Source organism: Watersipora subatra, chromosome 7, assembly GCF_963576615.1.
Source record: "Watersipora subatra chromosome 7, tzWatSuba1.1, whole genome shotgun sequence".
NCBI classification, from domain to species: domain Eukaryota; kingdom Metazoa; phylum Bryozoa; class Gymnolaemata; order Cheilostomatida; family Watersiporidae; genus Watersipora; species Watersipora subatra.
In genome coordinates, this window is record NC_088714.1 from 47,230,544 (window position 1) to 47,255,174 (window position 24,631).

At 32.5% G+C, this 24,631-nt stretch overlaps 1 protein-coding gene across 1 annotated transcript; it reads right to left on the reverse strand.

The window, feature by feature from the left end:
- Window positions 1-15,759: 15,759 nt before the first annotated feature.
- On the reverse strand, window positions 15,760-22,232 carry LOC137400826 (E3 ubiquitin/ISG15 ligase TRIM25-like). The gene is made up of 5 exons (XM_068087166.1): window positions 22,069-22,232; window positions 20,686-20,854; window positions 19,861-20,041; window positions 16,126-16,328; window positions 15,760-16,041 (listed from the first exon to the last, which is right to left on the reverse strand). Exons 1-5 carry the CDS (start codon window positions 22,230-22,232, stop codon window positions 15,760-15,762), a joined length of 999 nt encoding a protein of 332 aa, XP_067943267.1.
- Window positions 22,233-24,631: the final 2,399 nt, after the last annotated feature.

Consider the following 24,631-nt stretch of genomic DNA (forward strand, 5'->3'; position numbering starts at 1 on the left):
TTGTTTTAGAAAATATATATATTTCATCAAGTTTATATTGAGTATGTTGACAATACCAATATTTTTATCTAAAGCTTGATTGTAATTTAACTCCTATGTCCCTATGCTTGCTTTTTATGTATGGCTTGAAAACAATGGAATTATACAAGTTTCAAGTTTAATCAATTGCGGTTATCAATATGTAAAACTAAGCAGCAGTGTCAACATTTAATGAATATATTTAATTATTTTTGGCTTTTGGATTTTTGAAAAAGTGCTTGTCATCACCTCACTTGTTCTTTTTACTTTTGTTTATAATAGTTAACTCATGCTGACGCAATGTAAATATGTTGATGACTGGCATTGCTAGCAGTATAAAACGAGATACGGCAACAAAATTAATTCAGTAACGTAATTAAATTTGTTGTCTGTTTATGCCAATCGCTAATGGCCTAATGCTGAGTTATCCTTTGTACATCATACATGTGTAAAATTAATAGTTCCTAAAAGTAAATTAAAAAAGTGTCATAATATGTATATTTATTACTCAACAAAGATTTCATAGACAACTATAGAACTTTTGAACTGAGTTTGAAGTAGAAATGAAGTCATGCATAACTTTTAATAGCATAATTATGAAAGTGTGCACATGAAATTGCACATGAAATTGTCCACCGAGCACATGAAATTGGCAAAAAGTTAAGTATACAAAGTTTTTTTGTATACTCGCAAACAATAAAAAGATTTTTTGGGGTGTTAAATGGGTATGAAATACTGAACGCAAATAATCGTCGACATGAATGATTTTTTTAATGTTTATTACTACTTCGTTCATGGGAATGCAAAAGATAAAAAATGTTTTAATTTTATTGTAGTATTCATCATAAATAATTTTAGCTGGATTTCAGTAATGTATATATGTAAGAGCCTAATACGGTTCAGTGAATGCATGAAACTTTGTTTGTTATACGATACAAAGCCAAATGCGCTTAGCTAACGTCTCAGCAAATAAGCAATGCATACTGAAAATCTATATATAAATATCAGCGTCTTTTTGTCTTTTATTATATGTTTATTTATAACAAGTATGCATTGTTTTAACATAACAATGCATAACTTACATGACTCTCGCATAAGCTTGATTGATATGCTAAGCAAGAATATTGCAATCAGTAGAGAGCTGTAGTAGGACTGAAACAGGCACAGTATGAATTACACAAATATATAAACAGTACACAGAAATAAATGCAGTACGCAGAAATAAAACAAAGCTTTATTTAAAACCGTCATTTTTATTACCCATGCAAAATCGGGCAATCTGCTTGTTTTATATAAAGCAAGAGAGGCTGCTACCTATTTGTAAAAATTCACAACAATAAAAAATCTAAAGAAGTTAGATCAATATAAAGAAAAACATTTTTTATAATTAAAACACAAAATGAAACCAAAAATTCTGTTGATCACCAGAAAATACCAAATAGTAGATCTATTTGTAGTATTTGTAAATCTATAGTAGATGCTATTTTTAATTTTGTTCCTAAAACTTTGCAATTATTTTTTATAGATTGCATTGTAACAAACTATTTTTAAATATCAATAGCGATAGGGCAATAATTTAATTATGGTGCTATTGTTATTGTGATTCCTAATTTGAAGTAAACAGTATTATGAGAATTAATCTATAGCTGGCCATTGACTACTTCTGTTAGAAAGCTTACCTACATTTTAATGTTTGAAAAACCGACTTTTTAACTTTTTGTTGGTCATAGTTGATTGTTTTTTTAATAGTTACTTTAAAAAACTCTCACAGCATTGGTAAAATTTTCGTGCTATCTGAGATTTATTTGAGCCAACGTGTTATCGCTTCTCAACCTTTGCCTGTCATACATTTACCCTGTAGTGTCTCGCTTATGATTATGTAACATCACAGAACCACAAGTTAAATATAGAGAACAAAGAAACTTATTCAGTACTGCTGGTCATCTGTAATAACAAGATTATAACATTGGATGCTTTACACACCAAATCAAAGACAAATAAGATGTTTACTTCCATAAAATTTGTGCTCAATAGCATATACAATTTACAAATATTCAATGAGTTTATTATTTTCCATTTACTCCATTTTATAATATTCTATTGGCACAAGGCTTTATTGTTAATTAAAAACCAAGCAGATGCAGTGAGTGAGACATGTTTTTAATAAAATAGTAGCTTGTAAATTTCACAGACACTGCAAATAATTTGTCAATAATTTACCTAGGCGCGGGATTTTGAACTTCCTTTGCAATATCACCCAGTTAGCCTCAAACAGAACAAATTGTATTTGTTTTGTATTATTGATACTCATGTTCACGTTCACTTTAAATCACATGGTTTTTACTATGCCAATCTTTTTAAGAAAATGCGTACTTATTTGCCAATATAAATAGCTTTCAAAATGCATCAAATTACTGCTCAGGCGCCAAAGAGTAATGTTATATGTTTTAAATAGAGAAAATAAAGTGAACCACCTGTAATAATCAAGTCGGATCATATTTGCAAAATATTACATCTGAATTGATGTTGCACACAAAGATCACTGTTATCATAAACTATACAGACATAGATCAATGTTGTCAAATATTTCACATGGAAACATCCTATTTGACATTCGCAAGAATTTTTTATAGATTGCAGTGTAGCAAACTAATTTTAGATATCAATAGTGCAATAATTTACTTATTGTTCTATTGTTATTGTGTTTGCTAATTTGAACTAATCAGTTTTATGAGAATTATTTTATAACTGGTCATTGACAACTTGGGTTGTAAATTTTATCTACAGTTTCAATGTTTGGAAAACCCATCTAATTGTACTTTGTGTTACTGATAGTTGCTCTTTTTTCCATAATTACTTTGAAAAAGTCTCACGACATTAGTGAATATTTGATGCTGTTTGCGATTTGTCTGACCCAACATGTTATCGCTTCTCAATCTTTGCCTGTCATACCTTGAGCCTGTAGTGTCTTGCTTATGATTATGTAATATCAAAGAAGCAGGAGTTAAATCTGGAGAACAAAGAAACTTATTCAGTACTGCTGGTCATATACAATAACAAGATTATAACATTCGATGCTTTATACACCAATCAAAGACAAATCAAATGTTTACTCTCATAAAGTTTGCTCTTGCTAGCATATACAATTTACAAATATTCGATGAATTTAGTATTTTCTGTCTACTTTGCTCTACAGTATTTTATTCTGCGCAAAGCTTTATGGTTAGCTAAAATGCAAGCAGACTCAGCAAGTGAGACAAGTTGTAAATGCTATGGTGGCTTCAAAATCTCCAGACACTGCAAATAGTTTTTAAGAATCTACCCAGGTGCCAGGTTTTAAACTTTATTTGCAACATCACCTAGCTAGCCTCAAACAGGAAATATTACATTTGTTTTGGATTAATGATAGTCATGCTCACGTTCATTTCAGATCACATGATTTTCACTAAGCCCATTTTTTAAGGAAATGCGTACATATTTGCCTATCTAAACAGCTTTCGCAGTGCATCAAATCACTGCATAGTTTCCAAAGAGTTATCACATGCGTCTTAAATAGAAAAAATAAAATGAACAAAAGCTAACAATCAACACAAATCATATTTTTAAAATATTTCATCTAAATTGATGTTGTTCCCATAGACTACTATTATCATACGCTATACTGACATAGGGCAATATTGTCAAATGATTTATTTGATAACATTATGAAAAACAACCTGTAATATGGAACACAAATTAATTCTTTAATCAGACTATCGAATTTAAAAAGAGTTGAACAGTTATATTTTAAAACAAATATGAAGGATCTTTCTTATGAAACCTTTTTCAATTTCTCACGAGAAATTTATTATTTTGACAATTTATGTGCAATTTAACCATGAGCAACTTATACCAGAAGAAAATTATGATAGACAATAGAATTATATCACCCCCAACTATGGAAGGCTTGAAGTCATGTATTTACTGATTTGCTTTAGTTTTTAATTTAAATCGCAATTGGAAAAATCTTTTAAACTCAAAATGCATGATTCTCAAGGTTGATTGTTGGAATATCACACTCACAAAGTTTTTTTCTTTTGCATCACATTAGATAGTTCGGTTGATGTAACGGCTTGCACAGCAAGAACTCTAATAGTGAGCGATTATTGCTAAGTTGTTTTCTAGTGCCGTTGTTTTTCTAATAATTTTTGTTTAATATCCGTCGTTTTGGTATACTTTCAGTGTTGTTAGAGAATCTCCTGAACCAAGTAAATATTATTACTTTCCACTTATTTTCTGCTAAACATTAAGCAGCAAGGGCCCGGGTAATCATGATGCAACATCAAACAGCAACAAGATCTATTAATAGAACAAAGCAAGTTATGCAATACGGTTACTCGCAGGCAATAATAAGATTATATGGTTTGCGACTTTTACACAGTCTCTCATCCAGAGAAGAAATTTGTTCTCTTAAGATATGCTCTCCATAACATACTACACTGAAAAATATTTAACAGTTTTAATTACAATGATAATTTTATATGAAGCAAGAGAGGCTGATAATTGCTTATAAAATTCACAATAATAAAAGGTCTGCAGGAATGATACCAATTTGCAAAAATATTTCTGAAAATTTAGATACAAAATTATACAAAAACTTGTGTTGAGCACCAATAATTACCAACTGGTAGATCCCTTGTTAAAAATTCGCAAAAGCACACTTGCAAAATTGCCTGAAGATCCTTGTCAACTGTTTTTATTACTGCTGACAAAGTTATTACTTTTGGTCTTTTACTCAAGGAAGCTCACGAGCCAAAATTCCTGTTTTGTCAATTTGTAATTTTGTTTAAAAAACTACACAAATCTTTTTAGAAATTGCATTGTAACAAAATAATTTTAGATAGCAATAGCAATAGTGCAATAACCTACTTATTGTTCTATTGGGATCGCTAATTTGAACTAACCTTTTTTTTTAGAAATATTCTATAGCTGGCCGTTGACTACTTTTGTTGGAAAGCTTACATATAGTTTTAAAGATTGGAAAACTCATCTCACTTTACTTTGCGTAGCTCATACATGTATATAGCCACCCCTTTTTATTAATAATTGCTTTGAAAAAGTCTCGCAGCATTGATAAACTTTCTGCGCTGTTTGAGATTTTTCTGAGCCAACATGTTTATCACTGTTGAAACTTTGCCTGTCATACATTGAACATGTCTTGTTCTGCTTATGATTATGTAATATTGAAGTAGCACCAATTAAACTTAGAGAACAAAGAAACTTATTCAATACTGCAATCAGTAAAATTCAGTACTGCTCATGCACAATAACAAGATTATAACATTTTATGCTTGTACACTACATCAAAGACAAATAAGATCCTAAACTCTCATAAAGTTTGTGCTCAATAGCGTATACACTTTTCAAATATTCAATGAATTTAATATTTTCTGTCTATTCCATTCTATAATATCCTATTCTGTGCAAGGATTTATGGTTAGCTAGAAACAAAGCAGATTCAGTGAGTAAGACATGTTGTTAATAAAATGGTTGCTTGTAAATCTCACATACACTGCAAATAATTTGTCAAGATTCTACCTAGGCGCACGATTTTAAACTTTATTTGCAACATCAAATAGTCATGCTCACTTCTATTTTATATCACATGGTTTCCACTATGCCCATTTTTTAAAGACATGCGTACATATTTGCCAATCTAAACAGCTTTCACGATCCATCAACTTACTGCACAATTGCCAAAGAGTTATGCCACGCGTCTTGAATCGACAAAATAAAGTGAACAACAGTTAACGGTAACGACGAATCACCTTTTCAAAATATTTCATATTATTAGTTGTTGCTCACATAGATGATTATCATCATAAACAATACTGACTTAGTAAAACATGGCCGAAGGTTTCACACTGAAATGTTATACTTAAAATTTTATTAAATACTTAAAGAATTTGATAGTTACTGTCTATTTTTATTTTTAAAAACTTCAATATGAATTAAAAGCCAAACAGGCATAGCAAGTGAAATGTGTTTGAAAGGTTGTATTCTGTTTCACAGGTTCTAAAAATAATCTGGCAAATATCTACTTAGTAGACAGCAATTCACCTTTAGTTGCAATATTGTCTTTTAGCTGTACACAAATTATATTATATTTGTATTGCATTAGTGTTGTTGTCTTGTTTACGTGTGCCAATTATAGGCTCAATAGTTTCTATCATGCTAATATTTGAAACAAATAAATATATTTAATTACACTCAATAATTTTCGTACAAGATTTAGTAAAAATCCCAAACTAATAGGTTATATGGCATACACACCCATGATAATAATTCCGAAACCGAAATGAGGATATGTGTTCAATGAATTTTTCACGGATGAAAGTATAATTAATTAATTCATCAATATTCTAAAAGTAATGGTTGTATTTTAATGAATGGTTTTGATAATATTCGTAGTTATTGAAATAGCATTGAGAAATTTTATGACTGTATGTACAGTTATGAGATTTGCTTTATGTTTTCAAACCACTGGCCATACAAGCAAATGTTCATGCACTGATATTTTTACCATCGATTTGGGAAAATCTTATTACAAATGTTTTGAGATTGGTGGCGACTAATTCTGCTCTTATAATCATTGTGTAATGTTCGAAACTAATGGTTGTAATATAATAAGTATTTGTTGGGGTATTCGTCTTTCCAAATTAGAAATATTTTATTCTTTGTCATCAAATGTAACAACAAACTGAAGGAAACTTTTTATAACATCCTTGATATGAATTAATACTATGCATGCACCAGTAAATTTTGACAATTATTTCAAACCAATGGTTAAAAGGTTATGCAAACTCGTGGTTATATTGGAACCCTGAAATTAGCAACAACATATCACAATGGCGTTGATATGCTATATCACTCAAACTGCTTTTGTAATAATTGCTCAATATCCCCGAGCAAATGGTTAAAAAATCATACACGCTTTGTGGAGATAATGGAGCAGGCATTAGGGACATTTTATTACATATGACTTCTACATATTTGTTTATACATATTTGTATGACTGTGAGCGGAGTTGCATCAATTGGCCAACTTCCCAGAATAGTTACATAATTATAAACACTGGTGATGGTATCTTAGCATCTATTTAAGGACATCTTGTCACAATAGCTATGAGATGCTTGATCACTGCGTGTAGATTGGTAATAATTGGTCAATGTTTCAAACTAATGGCAGCAATATCATTCACAGTTGCAATAATAGTTTTGCCACAAAATTGGTGAAATCTTCTCACACATTCGCTTTAAGATGGTTAACGAATAAGTGTGCACTTACCATTATAGATCAATTTTTTCAAGCTAATGTTTCAAATATAACAAAAACTTGCTGTGATATTTGTGCCATTAAATTAGAGAGATTTTACCACAGCCCAAATGCTTTGAAATGATTAGTGACTGTAAGTGAACTTACAAAAAATTGTAAAGTCATATGCACATGTGATAATAGTTCTGTCATCAAATTGAGACATCTTGGCATAATGAATTTACATGGCTTAAAACTGCACATTCTTTTATCAGAATTGGTTAATGCGACCATACAAATGTTTAAAATAGCGTAAACATGTCTGAGATATTTGGCTGTCAAATAACGGCCATCTTACAGCAACGGTTTTTAGATTGTTCATGACTGTGATTTCACACATAATAATTGTTCCATGTCCCCAAATTAATGATTAAAATATCATACACACCTGTGAGAATAATTTTACCATCAAATTGGGGACGTATTGTTGCAATGGTGTTGACATTGTCTATGACTGACTGTGTTCTTTTGTTCTAATTGGTCAATGTGCTCAGAAAACTGTTTAAAAAAGCATATTTATTGGGGTTGATATTTTGGCATTAAAATTGGAACATCTAGCAGCAATGGTTTTAATAATGATGATGACTGTGATTTCAAACAAAATAATCAGTCAACGTCCCCAAATCAATGGTTAAAATATCATACACACATGTGAGAATAATTTCACCATCAAATTGGGGACATATCGTTGCAAGGGTGTTGACATATTCTATGACTGACTGTGTTGTTTTGTTATAATTGGTCAATGTGCTCGGGAAACTGCTTAAGAAGCATACTTTTGGGGTTGGTATTTTGGCATTAGATTTGGAACATCTAGCAGCATTATGGTATTAGGAATATTCATGACTGTGATATCAAATAAGATAACCAGTCAATGTCCCCAAATCAATGGTTAAAATATCATACACACGTGTGAGAATAATTTTACCATGAAATTGGGGACATATTGTTGCAATGGTGTTGACATATTCTATGACTGACTGTGTTGTTTTGTTATAATTGGTCCATGTGCTCAGAAAACTGTTTAAAAAGCATATTTATTGGGGTTGATATTTTGGCATTAAAATTGGAACATCTTGCAGCAATGGTATTATGAATGATGATGACTGTGATTTCAAATAAAATAATCAGTCAATGTCCCCAAATCAATGGTTAAAATATCATGCACACGTGTGAGAATAATTTTACCATCAAATTGGGGACATTTCGTTGCAATGGTGTTGACATATTCTATGACTGACTGTGTTGTTTTGTTATAATTGGTCCATGTGCTCAGAAAACTGTTTAAAAAGCATATTTATTGGGGTTGATATTTTGGCATTAAAATTGGAACATCTTGCAGCAATGGTATTATGAATGATGATGACTGTGATTTCAAATAAAATAATCAGTCAATGTCCCCAAATCAATGGTTAAAATATCATGCACACGTGTGAGAATAATTTTGCCATCAAATTGGGGACATTTCGTTGCATTGGTGTTGACATATTCTATGACTGACTGTGTTGTTTTGTTATAATTGGTCCATGTGCTCAGAAAACTGTTTAAAAAGCATATTTATTGGGGTTGATATTTTGGCATTAAAATTGGAACATCTTGCAGCAATGGTATTATGAATGATGATGACTGTGATTTCAAATAAAATAATCAGTCAATGTCCCCAAATCAATGGTTAAAATATCATGCACACGTGTGAGAATAATTTTACCATCAAATTGGGGACATTTCGTTGCAATGGTGTTGACATATTCTATGACTGACCGTGTTGTTTTATTATAATTGGTCAATGTACTCGGGAAACTGCTTTAGAAGCATATTTACTGGGGTTGATATTTTGGCATTAAAATTGGAACATCTAGCAGCAATGGTATTATGAATGATGATGACTGTGATATCAAATAAGATAACCAGTCAATGTCCCCAAATCAATGGTTAAAATATCATACACACGTGTGAGAATAATTTTACCATCAAATTGGGGACATATCGTTGCAATGGTGTTGACATATTCTATGACTGACTGTGTTGTTTTGTTATAATTGGTCCATGTGCTCAGAAAACTGTTTAAAAAGCATATTTATTGGGGTTGATATTTTGGCATTAAAATTGGAACATCTTGCAGCAATGGTATTATGAATGATGATGACTGTGATTTCAAATAAAATAATCAGTCAATGTCCCCAAATCAATGGTTAAAATATCATACACACGTGTGAGAATAATTTTACCATCAAATTGGGGACATTTCGTTGCAATGGTGTTGACATATTCTATGACTGACTGTGTTGTTTTATTATAATTGGTCAATGTACTCGGGAAACTGCTTTTGAAGCATATTTACTGGGGTTGATATTTTGGCATTAAAATTGGAACATCTAGCAGCAATGGTATTATGAATGATGATGACTGTGATTTCAAATAAAATAATCAGTCAATGTCCCCAAATCAATGGTTAAAATATCATACACACGTGTGAGAATAATTTTACCATCAAATTGGGGACATATCGTTGCAATGGTGTTGACATATTCTATGACTGACTGTGTTGTTTTGTTATAATTGGTCAATGTGCTCGAGAAACTGCTTTAGAAGCATATTTTTGAGGTTGGTATTTTGGCATTAGATTTGGAACATCTAGCAGCATTTTGGTATTAGGAATATTCATGACTATGATATCAAATAAGATAACCAGTCAATGTCCCCAAATCAATGGTTAAAATATCATACACACGTGTGAGAATAATTTTACCATCAAATTGGGGACATATCGTTGCAATGGTGTTGACATATTCTATGACTGACTGCGTTGTTTTGTTATAATTGGTCCATGTGCTCAGAAAACTGTTTAAAAAGCATATTTATTGGGGTTGATATTTTGGCATTAAAATTGGAACATCTTGCAGCAATGGTATTATGAATGATGATGACTGTGATTTCAAATAAAATAATCAGTCAATGTCCCCAAATCAATGGTTAAAATATCATGCACACGTGTGAGAATAATTTTACCATCAAATTGGGGACATTTCGTTGCAATGGTGTTGACATATTCTATGACTGACTGTGTTGTTTTATTATAATTGGTCAATGTACTCGGGAAACTGCTTTAGAAGCATATTTACTGGGGTTGATATTTTGGCATTAAAATTGGAACATCTAGCAGCAATGGTATTATGAATGATGATGACTGTGATATCAAATAAGATAACCAGTCAATGTCCCCAAATCAATGGTTAAAATATCATACACACGTGTGAGAATAATTTTACCATCAAATTGGGGACATTTCGTTGCAATGGTGTTGACATATTCTATGACTGACTGTGTTGTTTTATTATAATTGGTCAATGTACTCGGGAAACTGCTTTAGAAGCATATTTACTGGGGTCGATATTTTGGCATTAAAATTGGAACATCTTGCAGCAATGGTATTATGAATGATGATGACTGTGATTTCAAATAAAATAATCAGTCAATGTCCCCAAATCAATGGTTAAAATATCATGCACACGTGTGAGAATAATTTTACCATCAAATTGGGGACATTTCGTTGCAATGGTGTTGACATATTCTATGACTGACTGTGTTGTTTTATTATAATTGGTCAATGTACTCGGGAAACTGCTTTAGAAGCATATTTACTGGGGTTGATATTTTGGCATTAAAATTGGAACATCTAGCAGCAATGGTATTATGAATGATGATGACTGTGATATCAAATAAGATAACCAGTCAATGTCCCCAAATCAATGGTTAAAATATCATACACACGTGTGAGAATAATTTTACCATCAAATTGGGGACATTTCGTTGCAATGGTGTTGACATATTCTATGACTGACTGTGTTGTTTTATTATAATTGGTCAATGTACTCGGGAAACTGCTTTAGAAGCATATTTACTGGGGTCGATATTTTGGCATTAAAATTGGAACATCTTGCAGCAATGGTATTATGAATGATGATGACTGTGATTTCAAATAAAATAATCAGTCAATGTCCCCAAATCAATGGTTAAAATATCATACACACGTGTGAGAATAATTTTACCATCAAATTGGGGACATATTGTTGCAATGGTGTTGACATATTCTATGAATGACTGTGCTTTTTTGTTCTAATTGGTCAATGTGCTCAGGAAACTGCTTAAGAAGTATATTCATTGGGGTTTATACTCTGGCATTAAATTTGGAACATCTTGCAGCAATGGTATTAGGAATGATGATGACTGTGATATGAAATAAAATAATCAGTCAGTGTCCCCAAATCAATGGTAAAAATATCATACACACCTGCGATAATTTTTCTACAACCAATATTGGGATATCTTTTCTCAATAATATTTCTACTAATTTGTTAAACTAATGGTTACAAACTTGCTGATTAAAGTACCAAACATTCCCTTGTGCTCAAATTGCCCTCTAAATAGTTGAGGGTGAAGAGTACAGATTCCCTATTAGACTAGCATTGAGAGAATTTATGATATCGTGTGCACTTATAATAGTTGGTCAATTGTACCTAAATAATGAATATACTTGTATACTAATACAAAGACACTTTTGTTTTATGTTTACATCATACATCAGAAAAATTGTATGACAACATATTTGAGACTATTTTTGATGGTTTGCAGTTCCAATAACTGGCCAATTACTTCAAAAAACATTGACTGTAGTATCATACGTAATGTGGATGACGTACACGCCTTCAAATTGAACAAAGTTTATTTCAATAGTACCAAGATAGCTCAAATCAGTGTGTGCAGTGATAGTATTTATTTAACACTCCCAAGCTAATGGTTAAAATATTTTGCAAACTTTTGATCATATCTGCACTAAAAATTGAGTCAATCTTGTTATTAAACATTTGAATAGATTACAGTTAAATGTATGGCTTTTGCAAAGATGGGCAACTCAATATATTTTTAGGAAAATGTAATAGAAGGCAAATTTTTGGTACGGATAACACGATTTATTAAACAAAAAGATATTTTTATAAGGTAAAGGTTTTTGGGCTTACATTAAGCATATTGGAGATACCAATGCTTCATTTCCAAAGCTTGATTCTAATATGTCTCCGTCTATGCTTGGCTTTTTATGCATGGCTTACAAACAAAGGAGTTGCGCAAAAATTTAAATTGAAAGTGATAATCATCATGTGCAACCAAACAGAAAAGTACGACTAAAATTAACTATATCCAAATTTATTTGGCTTCCTGATTTTAAAAAAATTACTCACATTTGCTGGCCTGGTTATTTTTACTTTTGTTTCAAAAAGTTAACTCATGATCGCGCAATGTAAATTTTCTGATGGCTGCTCTTGGTAGCGATAAAAATGAGATGTAGCAAAATACTTTATCGATTATAGTAATTAAATTTGTTGCCCAGATCTCAGGGCTTAAGAGTTTTATGAAAACTATGTTAAAATGTTTACCTTGAACATACTCGCGTTAAATGTTGAAAAGTCGTAAATCTAGATAGACATCAGCCTGCAACCTTGGCCTGGCTGTTTGCAATTCAAAACCTTAACTTGAACGGATCACCATAAATTCTGTGAAGCAATTGATTACACTGAATTTATTAATAAACATAAAAGTCTCAGGTCGATTCAACCTTTGCGCACCATACATGTGTAGAATTAGTACTTTAAATAGGTTTAATAAAGAACTATTAAACTTCTAAGTTGATATTTGAGGACAAAATTAAGTGATGGATAACTTTTACAAGCACATTTACGAAAGTGTGGGAAGAATATCACATACCGACAACTCCAAAATGGTTGAAAAAAACAAAAATAAGCCAGAGTTATCTTCTCTATGCAAAAGTCCCCGTTTATTAGATAAAAAATTCATACATGTGTGTGAGGTGAAGTCCCCAAAGTTAGTGTTAAATTCTCACGGGCTATAACTGAAAAACGGATAAGATGACAGCTCCAAAAATCAGTGCATTTGTAAACCCAACAAAAAATGTTTTAATATGTTGTTTTTTAAAGCCCTCAATGATAGATGAAAATTGTCCTCAAAGTGATGGTAAAAATATCGCGTCCCCAATTGCATGCGTTTACAAGACGGTGTGTGGAAGCATGTGTGTGTGTGTGTGTATTGTGTGTGCATAATAAAAAATAATCGCTCATAGCTGCCATCTTTAACTTTTTTGCAACTCATTTACTAACATATTGCTTTATAGAGTAGGTGTATTTAATTATTCCTATTGTCAGTTTAACTGTATTCAATAGAAAGTTGAAATTTGGTTTTTTCGGGGTACACCATATTTTTTACTTGAGTTACAAGTTTTCTCCTACATTTGAGAATTTTTAGTACCTTTTCCAATTTATATCAAGAAACAAGATTCTACAATTTTTTTCCTCTAATTACAGCCTAAATCAAAAATAGTTCGGAAAATCAATACTTTCGGTATTTGTGTAGTATTTTTGTAAATTTTCATTAATAAAACTTTGTTCATGGCTGCCACTACTGTCGGTTACTATCAATAATTATACTTCATATAAAGATATTTGTTTTTGTCTCTCTGAAACCACAGTTTTCCAACACCTTTGATTGGTGTGACTACATCATCAATTCACAATACCATTAAAACAATGCTAACAAATTTGAACTTATTCTATTCTTAAATTGGGCTTTTAAATCAAATGAATATATAAATTTAGACATGTTTCCGTGAATAATTTTATGCATGCGGTAAAAACCTGTAATTGATCGCCACCTTTACTGGAACGCTACCTCCATTTGACCGTAACAATAGGAGAAGATTTAAAACATAAAGCGTCACTATTTCATTGAGTGCCACCATTTGATTGCCACTTTGACATTTTCTGATCTTAGCGAACGCATAAGTGATCAGTAGAAAAGTGTCCTCAAAATCATACAAATAATGACTCAGTTATATTGATAACAAATAATTCTTTCATTGCTTATGTTCATATCGAACTTCGTTTTCCAATTCAAAAAGGTTTTTGTTATTTATCTTTGAAAGTTTTCAGCAACACCATAGAAGTAATTAATAACTGTAGCAGGCTAATGGTAGTTTCATTTTTAACGCAGTCTTAATACTTCAATATATTTGAAAAACAGTTTTTATTTTTGATGATATATGAACGACTAACTTTAGGTTAAAAGCTGTGTTTAACAATGCTGCTAAAAGTTTATCACTTCTGAAAAATGCAAAGGGTATAAGTTTTGCTCTGCTCAAAAATTGTTTGGACGCTAATCTCAACTAGTTCAGAAGTGTACAGGAAGAGTTAAGGTAAGCAAACTTTGTGAAACGTATTGAACAGCTAGAGGATGTTTGTTTCATCAAAAGCAACAATCAAGATTCAACTAGCTGAGAAATTGATGCAAATATTTCTGTTTCAAAAATTGTAAATTTTGTTTCTGCATGTATTATTAGTGTGGTTTGTTTGTCAATTGTTTTTGAATATATATTTGTAGTATTTGATTAATTATTATTATGTAACTTTTAAATTTGCAGATTTATAGCATTTTATTTAATAGCATTCTTGCGGTTACCTTGCCACGGCTTAAAATGGATCGACACACATAACGCTTTTTCTCTCGTATATAAAAAACTAGTTCTGGATGCAAACTGTAGCAAACGTATCAATGAGTGCAATGAGCTTTCATGCAACACTGTTAAAATTGCTTATAAAATGAAGATATGCCTTCAAATTTAGAATGAAAGAAAAAAATTGTAGCATCAACACATTGTAAAGCAGGGCACAGGGCCATAGGCTAGGTTATCATCGCAGGTTAATTGTAAGCAATAGATACCAACTGGTAGAGATATTTATCAGCTTCCAATGCACATTTGTTTAGAAATCTTTGACAAGTAAGCAGATTTGTCGCACCCGAACCAGGTTAATGTCCCACCAGATGAAGGAAAGTACAAAATATATGACTGATTTGCCTCACCTGTAAAAGGTCAAATTTGTCATTCCTAAATTCTGGCAAGCAATTTGAAAAACAAAACGCCAGCCTCTATTTGAATTCCACCTCTATTTGACTGCTACTATGAGCAAAGAGTTGAAAACTAGAATGCCACGACATTCAAACAGAGGTTTTACGATAAGTTCTTAGGTTTTACAGTATCAGAAAAAAACTGTAAAATTACAAAACTAATAGTCAATATGTAGGTAGGTATATAAGTAGAACTTAGCCTTTCTGTTTCTATAAGACAAAAAACTCTTGAAACTCAATTCAAGTTTAAAGACAAAGGGTAAACATCAAGCTGTAAAAAAAGCTCTGTAAAATGTCTAATTTGCTGGAGCTTAAAATGTATAATAATTAAAGGCCTGTTAAAGTTTTTAATTCGCTAGTAAGATCAAGCTTTACTTTATATATTTCATACACTTTTTTTTCTACCACTATTTGGCTCTACTCACCAGTGTGTATAAGAGCTGGAGTCCTTGTAAATGGGCAGTCAATGATTACATCTGTGCTATTCATCAGCTCATCTGTCATCTGCTGCCTCCGTTTTACCTTCTCAATCACATGACTCTCTCTCATCCACTTGCGTACATCTGAACATGACTCCTCCAGTCTCGCTTTCTTAGCCATCAACTCTGCGTTGTATGACTCTACTTGATCTGTCAGGTCTCTCTGGTATTCATAGATCTGCTCCTTTAGTTTAGCACTTTCCTCTCTGATCACTTCAATCTGTCAACCAATCATATTAAAGATGATTTATGATTTTAATTGAACTGCTGATAATAAAGAAAACAATCTCAAGCATCAAACTACCTGCTCATCACGGACTCTTTCTATCATCTGTATTCTCTTAGCACACTCAACCTCCTCCTCATCTAGAACCTTCCATATCTGTTTGTCAGCCTTACAGATTTCAGTTAACTTCTCACTAGCAGACTGAAGTAAGCTGTTGAAATGTGCAGTTATGTCCTCTTTCATGGTGTTTAATGAGCCGAATGTGTGATCAGTCAAAGCGTCTATAAAAGACAAATGGTAAAGGTGAGCAGTGTTTGCATTCAAAAATGTCAGAGCCTTTTCACAGAATAAACAGCTCAGGAAACCTCGTTTGCCAAATTTCTTTGTTACAGTAAATATATCATCATTATATTTTTTATTTAAGTATTGTGATCCCTTGTAGTCTTTATTTAACTTTGTACCAATATATATATATAACATTAGACAAGTTATAGGTATCAATATTGGAATTAAATTTACTTTTAGAACTTTTCAAAATTATTTTATGTATTTCAGATTTAAATAATCATCAAAAAAAAAGAATCTTTCTTTACCCTGATGCGTCTAAAAGTAACTAGTCCAAAGTGTTTATTTATATTACCTGTGAAATATATACAAAAACATTTTCTAAATTTCGGCCACAGCTTACCGATGCCTGAACAGCCCACTTATTTTCTATTTGACCAGCTATTTAAGAAGGTCAGTTAGATGAGCAGTTAAGCAATAGTTTACCTGTAGCAAACAGTTTATCACCACTTTTAACTATACACAAGAATACTACTAAATATGTAGGCACAAAAGAAAGAGAAAGCTCTGTGAAATTCAGTAGATGCTAGCGTTAATATCCATGATAACCAACTAAAAATTTAGCTATAATTATCCAAACAAAAGGCACTGGACATACTGTAAACAGTGAAAGTAAAATTCAATAGACAATGTTTCACTGAATAATTTGATTAGCATGTAGCATTCATAAATTACCTTTAGTAAGTACACGTTCATTGTGTTCAGCACAAACAGTCATTTGATTGCAATATTTTTTAAACATAAAGCGCATTAATAATCTGTTACTTATTGACATATATATTTTTAGGATCTCGATCTAGGTTAATTTAGGCAAGGTAGTTTTGACTTGAGTGAACATGCAAACCATGCAACATTTACCCAACATTTTAATATTTAAATAAGCTCAGAAGCTTCATGCATTCATCAGTTTGTGGTTTATATATAAAACATCAAAAAAGAAAGGGTAAATAGGAAAGCTAAAAGAAAGGTTAGAATATGTCAAACAGCAGCTAATGCTAGTTTGAGTGCAACTGAAGTGGTAGACCAAAGAGGAAAAATACAAAAGATTAAGCAAACTGTTAATTTGTAATATATCAAGAGTGTGTTTTCATTTAACTGGTAGAGTGAAGAGCTCAATAACAGACTTTCTCAAATCCAGCTCCTCAAATTTCTGGAAAGAAATTAGGAAGAAATATGATTCTAATAACACCTGCATATTATGAAAAAGTTAAAAGAAAGTCAAAAACACATTGTGGCCCATCAAAGACTCAACATCAGCAGAAAAAGTTAAACCTGATATGATCCAAGCCTTCTGGTTGGAGAAACTGAAATCTCCACAGTCAAATGGCAAAGCAGATGATGTGCTAGATAGAAAAAGGTAATCATCCAGAATGGCTGACATAAGAGGAACCGCACTGATGATGAAAGCCCAAAGCATGGATCAACTCCAAAGAACTACTGACAAAAAACACGCTCACCACCTGAAGACTGCTCTCAGGAATAATTGCAGAAAAACTGGACGAGAACATGAGTCAGTATATGACCAGTGGTAAAAAAAGTGGACGCTAAACCCGAGGAACCAAAGAGCAGCTTTTTACAACTTAAACATCTTGTCAAAAGAGCAAGAGATGGTATACCAAACTTGCTAAGTCTTGGTTGACCACAAAAGGGCCTATGAATCAAGTTGCTATAGTTCGATCCTCAAATGTGTGAAGTTGGACCATGTCTGGCCTACTTTTTTGTCATTTACCAAATTTTTGATGACTAACTAAAGGACAGCACTCGAAGCTATTAGCAACAAGCTTGCAAGTCGTAAAATCAAGAGTTGCATCTATCAAGGTGACCCCTAGTCGCCGCTGCTCATCTGCATATGCCTAAACATTTTAAGTAGTATGTTGAAAGGCGCTCAATATAGGTATAAGTTTACGAGGGGCACCAAGCTAAACTACCTCATCTAGACGGATGATACCAGGCTGTATACAAACGAGAAAAGTTCATCGATTGGCTAATAAACTTTACTCAACAAGAACATAAGAACAACCTTTGGTAATAGAAATGTGGAAGGCTAAGCCCAGATAAATTTTGGACAGTGTCCAAAGGTGGCTTGAAAATTTTTACTGGTGCTATCAAGGATATCACAGGAAGGAACCAGTAATGAAAGGTTTGGAAAAATACTATCAAGCATGAAGCCAAGATGCATCACAGGGCCATTAGCAAATACAAAACAAGCATTTGGCATGCCCTACAACACCTACTCAATACCAAGTATTAAGCCGCGGCAATAAATGTCTACACAGAACCAATAATAAATACCCAACAGGCATAACAAGGTGAACTGGAGATTTCATCAAGAATACAGACAGCAATCGGCAAGCTACTGAACACACTTGCAGCACTCCAATATCCAATCAAAGTCTTCATTGCTAAGTTATTCCATAGTAGAAAATGTGGTGAAAGGCTCAAATGTATGCAACAGAAAGCACAATAGAAAGGCATTAGCATAAAAGCCTATGCAGCCTCTGTGGCCTCCATAGACAAGCTGCTAACTAAATTTCAGTCAATTGCTGTGGCAATGGGACTGCACACCGATGATGAGGAACCTCCCTAATACAGTAAACCTTGGCATGGTGCCTATCATCGGAAGATATGTAAGATTGGTAACGTCCTTCAGACGTATGTATGGTTGAACAAAAGTGACCTAATGGCCAATGTAGACCAGCTAATCATCACAATTCAGGATCAACAGCTCCAACCATGCAATCCTCAAAGAAAACTAATCCTACCAGAAATGATATGAGATGCAAACTGTGTATGAGTGCATCTGAAATCATTCAACACATCATCAGTGGATGCAAACAGCTGTATGGCAATACACATCATGAAATCGTAAGCATGATCACGTTGTAGATGTAGCATAGCGAAGCTTCGTATAGTAGCTATAAAAATGACCACGCTAAGTTCCGCTCAGCCTTCTACATCTGGACACACACACACGCACACGCACAAAAACCACTACTCCTTGCTACTATCACAATACATATTTAGCAAACTAGCTAAATATTGTGGTAGTAGCAAGGAGAGAGAAACAGCTACAATAATAGATAAAACAGTATGCATTACTACAACAAAGTAGAAATGAGATAGTATAAATTGAAGTGCTGACATATAAGACCACCTGTAATTTCAGTAGTCATCAGAGCATTGAGTGTGATAACACATACATATTGAATTGGGTTTGCTCTACTACAGGCAACAATCAATGCATGTTAGGTACAACAAAGCAAGCTTTAGGAACAACTAATATTTTGTGCCGAGTGCTCAAACTCCAAAGGTCTTTCATAGGAGATACATGTTTGAGTAGACATCGTCGATGTACATGTATTTATATCAGTACATGTAAATACATATGTATATATCTATACATAAATAGATAGACATTTTGAGATATCCTTGTTTGAGCACTAGAAATAAATATATCAATATCTTTACCTCGACAGCTCCTCTTTTTTCTATCACATCTTATACAAACTGGAAGCTGACATTTATCACAGACTTCAAACACCTCTCCACCATGTTGTTTACACATGACCCTCTTGTATATCCCAGGATGCAACTGGTATGTAGATATTGATATGGTCTGATGCTTTTTACTAAGCAAAGATTTGTGAATCTGAAAAACATAAATAAACTCTAGAACAAATATTTGATAAATAACAAAATAAACTTAATATGACAAGAAAAGAGCAGCACTGCTGGGTTAACTTTATTATTCAACAAACATGTCACTATTGTTGTTATAGTTTTAAGGGTTAACTATATAGCACAAATCTATTGATAATTGATGAATAATCAAATGAATATAGCAAAAGGGCGGTATTCAAATTTCAATATTTAGGTATTAGATGTATGGTATTATGTGGTATTATAATGTACCAGGTAAAAGGAAGATGCCAAAAATAATTAGCATGAAAACATCCTTAAAGTAAAATGGCTCATCTGTCTTGGATGAACCACTGCAGTCATTTTGATGACGCCTTCCAATCACACAAGCATGCAAAGTATAGACGCATGTAACTACTATGTTATAGACTGATTCTTGTAAATGGAGTGATCTAATGTTTTATTGTGATTATTACCAGTAACAGCTGACAAAAATGACAGGTTGATAAAATATTGGTTTCTTTATAAGATGGTAATCAAAATAACAACTGGTCAAACATGAAAATACATCATGCCTTAAAACGTCAGAAAATAGTTTCAACAAACAGACAGCAAATAAATAAATACAAAATTTGATTGGTTATAATAAAGTACCTGCTGATGAGTGTCACACATCTTTACTGCACAGTCCATGCAATAGCAGACAGCCACCTGCCCATCACAATTGTCACAGTCACAAGTGAGTGATGGTGGAGTAATGGTAACTTCAGTATAAAGGTTAACTTTGGGCAGCTCATCAAATGTCTCCATCTCATACTCAGTTCTATAACAATACATAAACCTTGGCATCATTTTATAATGGACAGCAGAGAATTAGAGATAAATACCAGATAGTTGTGAGTGTTGATGATTTTTGAATAATTTTTATCTGTGTATTTGATAGTTAAGAAAAAGTTGCTCCAGAGTTTGCATAAACTATTTGGCATATAATACACACTTATAGATTGTTAGAGCTAATAAAAATAAATACCATAGTTTCCGACTATTGGCCGCTACTTTTTTGAGATGTTTTGAGCCATGCGGCTTAGTTTGAGGCTGTGGCTCTTCTGTGTTTTTTTTCTTTCATCGCTAGTAGCGTACTAATAAAAATTAGAATCCAAAATTTAAAAAAAGTTACGCAAAAACACAGACGTTGCTTTTTATTCATGTAGCAAATAGAACACGAACGCTACACAAATATGAAGTTGAGTAAATACTGGTTATTCTCTATTGCTTCTGTTCTGTTTTAACCAGCAAAGTTGCTGCCGTGTTAAGAAGCACTGTTACGCGTTCTGCGGCCTATAAAAAAGGTGCGGCTTATGTATTGTTTTATCATCGGTTTTTTTTAAAACAGACCAGATGCGGCTTATTTAGGGGAGCGGCTAATAGTCCGGAATATTTGGTACAACACTATGAAGTGAACGTCAGAAACTTCACTGCCCTGAAATAAGAAAGACATAAGGCTAGGCAATCAAAGTGAAAGAAATTGAACCGTTGCTAAAACGATTAACTCTATAAAAACCTATCAAAGAAGTCACAGCAATTTGACTTGAGCCTCTGATTAGATGACAGCCATGAACTACAGTTTTTAAATTTTAGTGCAGTTAAATTGGCTACTCACACGTCTCTGTGTAGATAAAATTGTAACGATTGCGGATAACTTAACAAATCAAAGAAAGGTGCAGCCTCAAAATATTGCGACGAATTATAATACATGTATATGTAATTCATTAATTGCTCAATCGTTGTCAAATACGCAACTAAAATGCCATATTGTATTGAATTTAATTATTGTACCTTTTTGTTGCATTGATTTCAACATGTACTTTAATTTTTTTAAATGACCTAATTCTAATAAAAAAGAAGATGTATCAAATTATATTACCTTGAAATTGCCTTCACTCAGACTAAAAAGTACGACCTCTCTGAATGTCAAACAAGTTCTTGTAATATCGTGTGGTACTGTAACCACACTTTATCAGACTGTGTTCTACTTACAGGCATGATCTACATCTGACATTTCCATGTGCTGAATAGTCTTCCTCTAAACATGTCTTACAGAAGACATGATGACATGGTAGCTCTCTAGGATCATCCATAGAGTTGAACTGTTCATAACAGTAACCACATCGGTAGTCTTCACTTAATTGAACGTCAGCCATCTTGCTGGTAGTTTGAAAAAAAGAAATATTTTGAATGATGAAGCTAAGAGGAGATTACTACCATTTTGTAGCAAATGGTGCCTTTGCTACAATTCCTGTGTTTGGTTCAAAACAAATCAAAAGTTCAAAGCAGCTATTAAAAATATACTAGTTAATTTATCAATAACACAGTTTAGACAAATCTAAAGACTTTTTTTATGTAATATTTTAAACCTATAATGTTTCATTATATATTTGTTCTTTTTAATATAGCAAAAGGACCCTTAGTATAAATATTATGTAATGTAGACTACTAATAATTGTTTCAAAAATAATTTTATAGTTGAAAAGGTTTAATAGTGTGTAGACCGTAGAAAGATCTGTTATACCAAGTGGTAGTAAAAATCACAATGTGTTAATGGTGGCCAACGTGCATTTTTGTTGTGAAAAACTAATGATACTAGAAAATCAATTACGCTATTAAAAATATCCACACTTTACTAAAAATACCTAATGCTTTCAATAGTATGCTAATAAAGCTGGAGTTGACACTTATTAAAACATGTTGAAAATTGGGGTAATTCTAAATTTTGGTCATGGACATAACACACCAATGATTAATATATACATATATTCAGACTATCCCATATTACACAGTGGACAGGGACTTGCAACTTATGATTACACTGAGTGTAAAATATGTGTAAAAGGTTTGTCTGACTGAAAAAGGCAACATTCTTACTGGTACATGTACATTATGTAACGCACTTCTTTTGGAGATGGTATTCAAGGTAATTGAAGTATAGAAACAAATTCTCCAATTATTTTATGCATGTTGACCAACTTTCCATCATATATTATACAACGATTCTAAAAGAATCCCTTAAATAAAGTTTATTTTGAGAATGTTAGGAGTTTGCAAAATAGCATTGACAAACAATGCATTTGGACACAAGTATTAGTCTTATGAAAATTACTGTTATGAATATTCAAGTAAACATACGCTATCATATTAAAGGTATGATTGCGTCGAAAAGACCGATTTAATAAAATTAAGACCAATAAAAGGCTAAAACATCAGCTACAATTTGATGTCAGTTTTGTCTTTGTAGACAAAATCTATCCAGAGATATATGCGTTTGAATGAGGTCATCTTCTAAAAAACTCACATTCCAGCGGGTGCTTCATTCGTGACGTAACTAGTGACACATCTGAAAAAGAGTCTACGAGCGATAAATATAAGGTCGCTTCATTAGCCAATCATCAGCACAAAATTTTTATATAGGACGTAATAGATGTTATCACTCGTAAACCGCATTGCCTGCAATCTCAGATTTAGGGATTTTACTCTATTATCAAATTGCATGGACATCGATATTTACTAAATTAATTAACATCATTACGTTAATGAATTGCTCGATCAACACGTTTTATTGACGAACAACCGTATTGTAAAAATTGCTGTAAACATACTTCGAAGGTGACTCTGAGTTTTCTGTGCATCAAGTGGTTAAAGTGCTACAGAGGAAGATAGGAAAATGGAGGTAAATTTATCTTTTACTTTGAGTCTCAGATTACTTCGAACTCAGATTATATTTCTCTGTTTGAGGTTAATATGTAATTTCCTGCGCGTGCGAGATACATATGTACAGTGAGTTCTAGATGGCTTCTTTTTAATCCATAGCATCTAGTAATACAATGGCTTAGATTGATGAATATGCTAAAAGTAATAATTTATGTACTCACGAATACGTTTACTAACTAATAGAATTATAACTTTTGCTATCACCGAATTATAATTTTTTATCGTTTTACCGAGCTGTATTTGCTTAAAAAGTTTCTTTGTCAGTTTTAGCTAGTAAATTAGATTTATGATTTGACTTTAGATGTTCACTTCTCACTTGAAGAAAGTGAAGAAACCCGATTGATCAATGCACATCTTTAACTTCCAGAACCAAAGCTTCAAATCATTGGCTAAGCATACTTATGCTTTTATTAAACATTTATTCATTTTTAAAATTACACTCGCAATCTATCCAACTCCCAATTTGAAAGCTTTCAGTAGATATTCATTAGAATGACATATCTATGAATGATATATATTTATTGCACTTTTTTTTACTGATTACAGGATGTTTATGTGGTCCCACCAGCCGAAACAGCTTTGTCAGTGTGAAAACTGCCATAAATGGAAAAGAGAGACTTGAATGTGTGCTGCATAAACCATGATGTTTTGTTTGAGTTGGCTGTAAATGAATTTGTCTTATTGTATCAGCTGAAACTATGTGAGTGTCCACGACTTGATGGATATTTTTAATAAAAGTTTTATGCCGAAATGAGAATTTTTTTGCTTGTTAAAATTATATGTTAAAATAATATTGTTGAAAATAATGCAAAACATGATTTGCACAACAATAAAT

Excerpts from the sequence above, each read along its gene's own strand:
- LOC137400826 (XM_068087166.1), bottom strand. The coding sequence starts at position 22,232 with ATGGCTGACGTTCAATTAAGTGAAGACTACCGATGTGGTTACTGTTAT. Across the intron at positions 20,042-20,685 it reads TGTGTGACACTCATCAGCAG|ATTCACAAATCTTTGCTTAG; the intron begins GTACTTTATTAT and ends TATGTTTTTCAG. Across the intron at positions 16,042-16,125 it reads AAAGAGTCCGTGATGAGCAG|ATTGAAGTGATCAGAGAGGA; the intron begins GTAGTTTGATGC and ends ATTGGTTGACAG.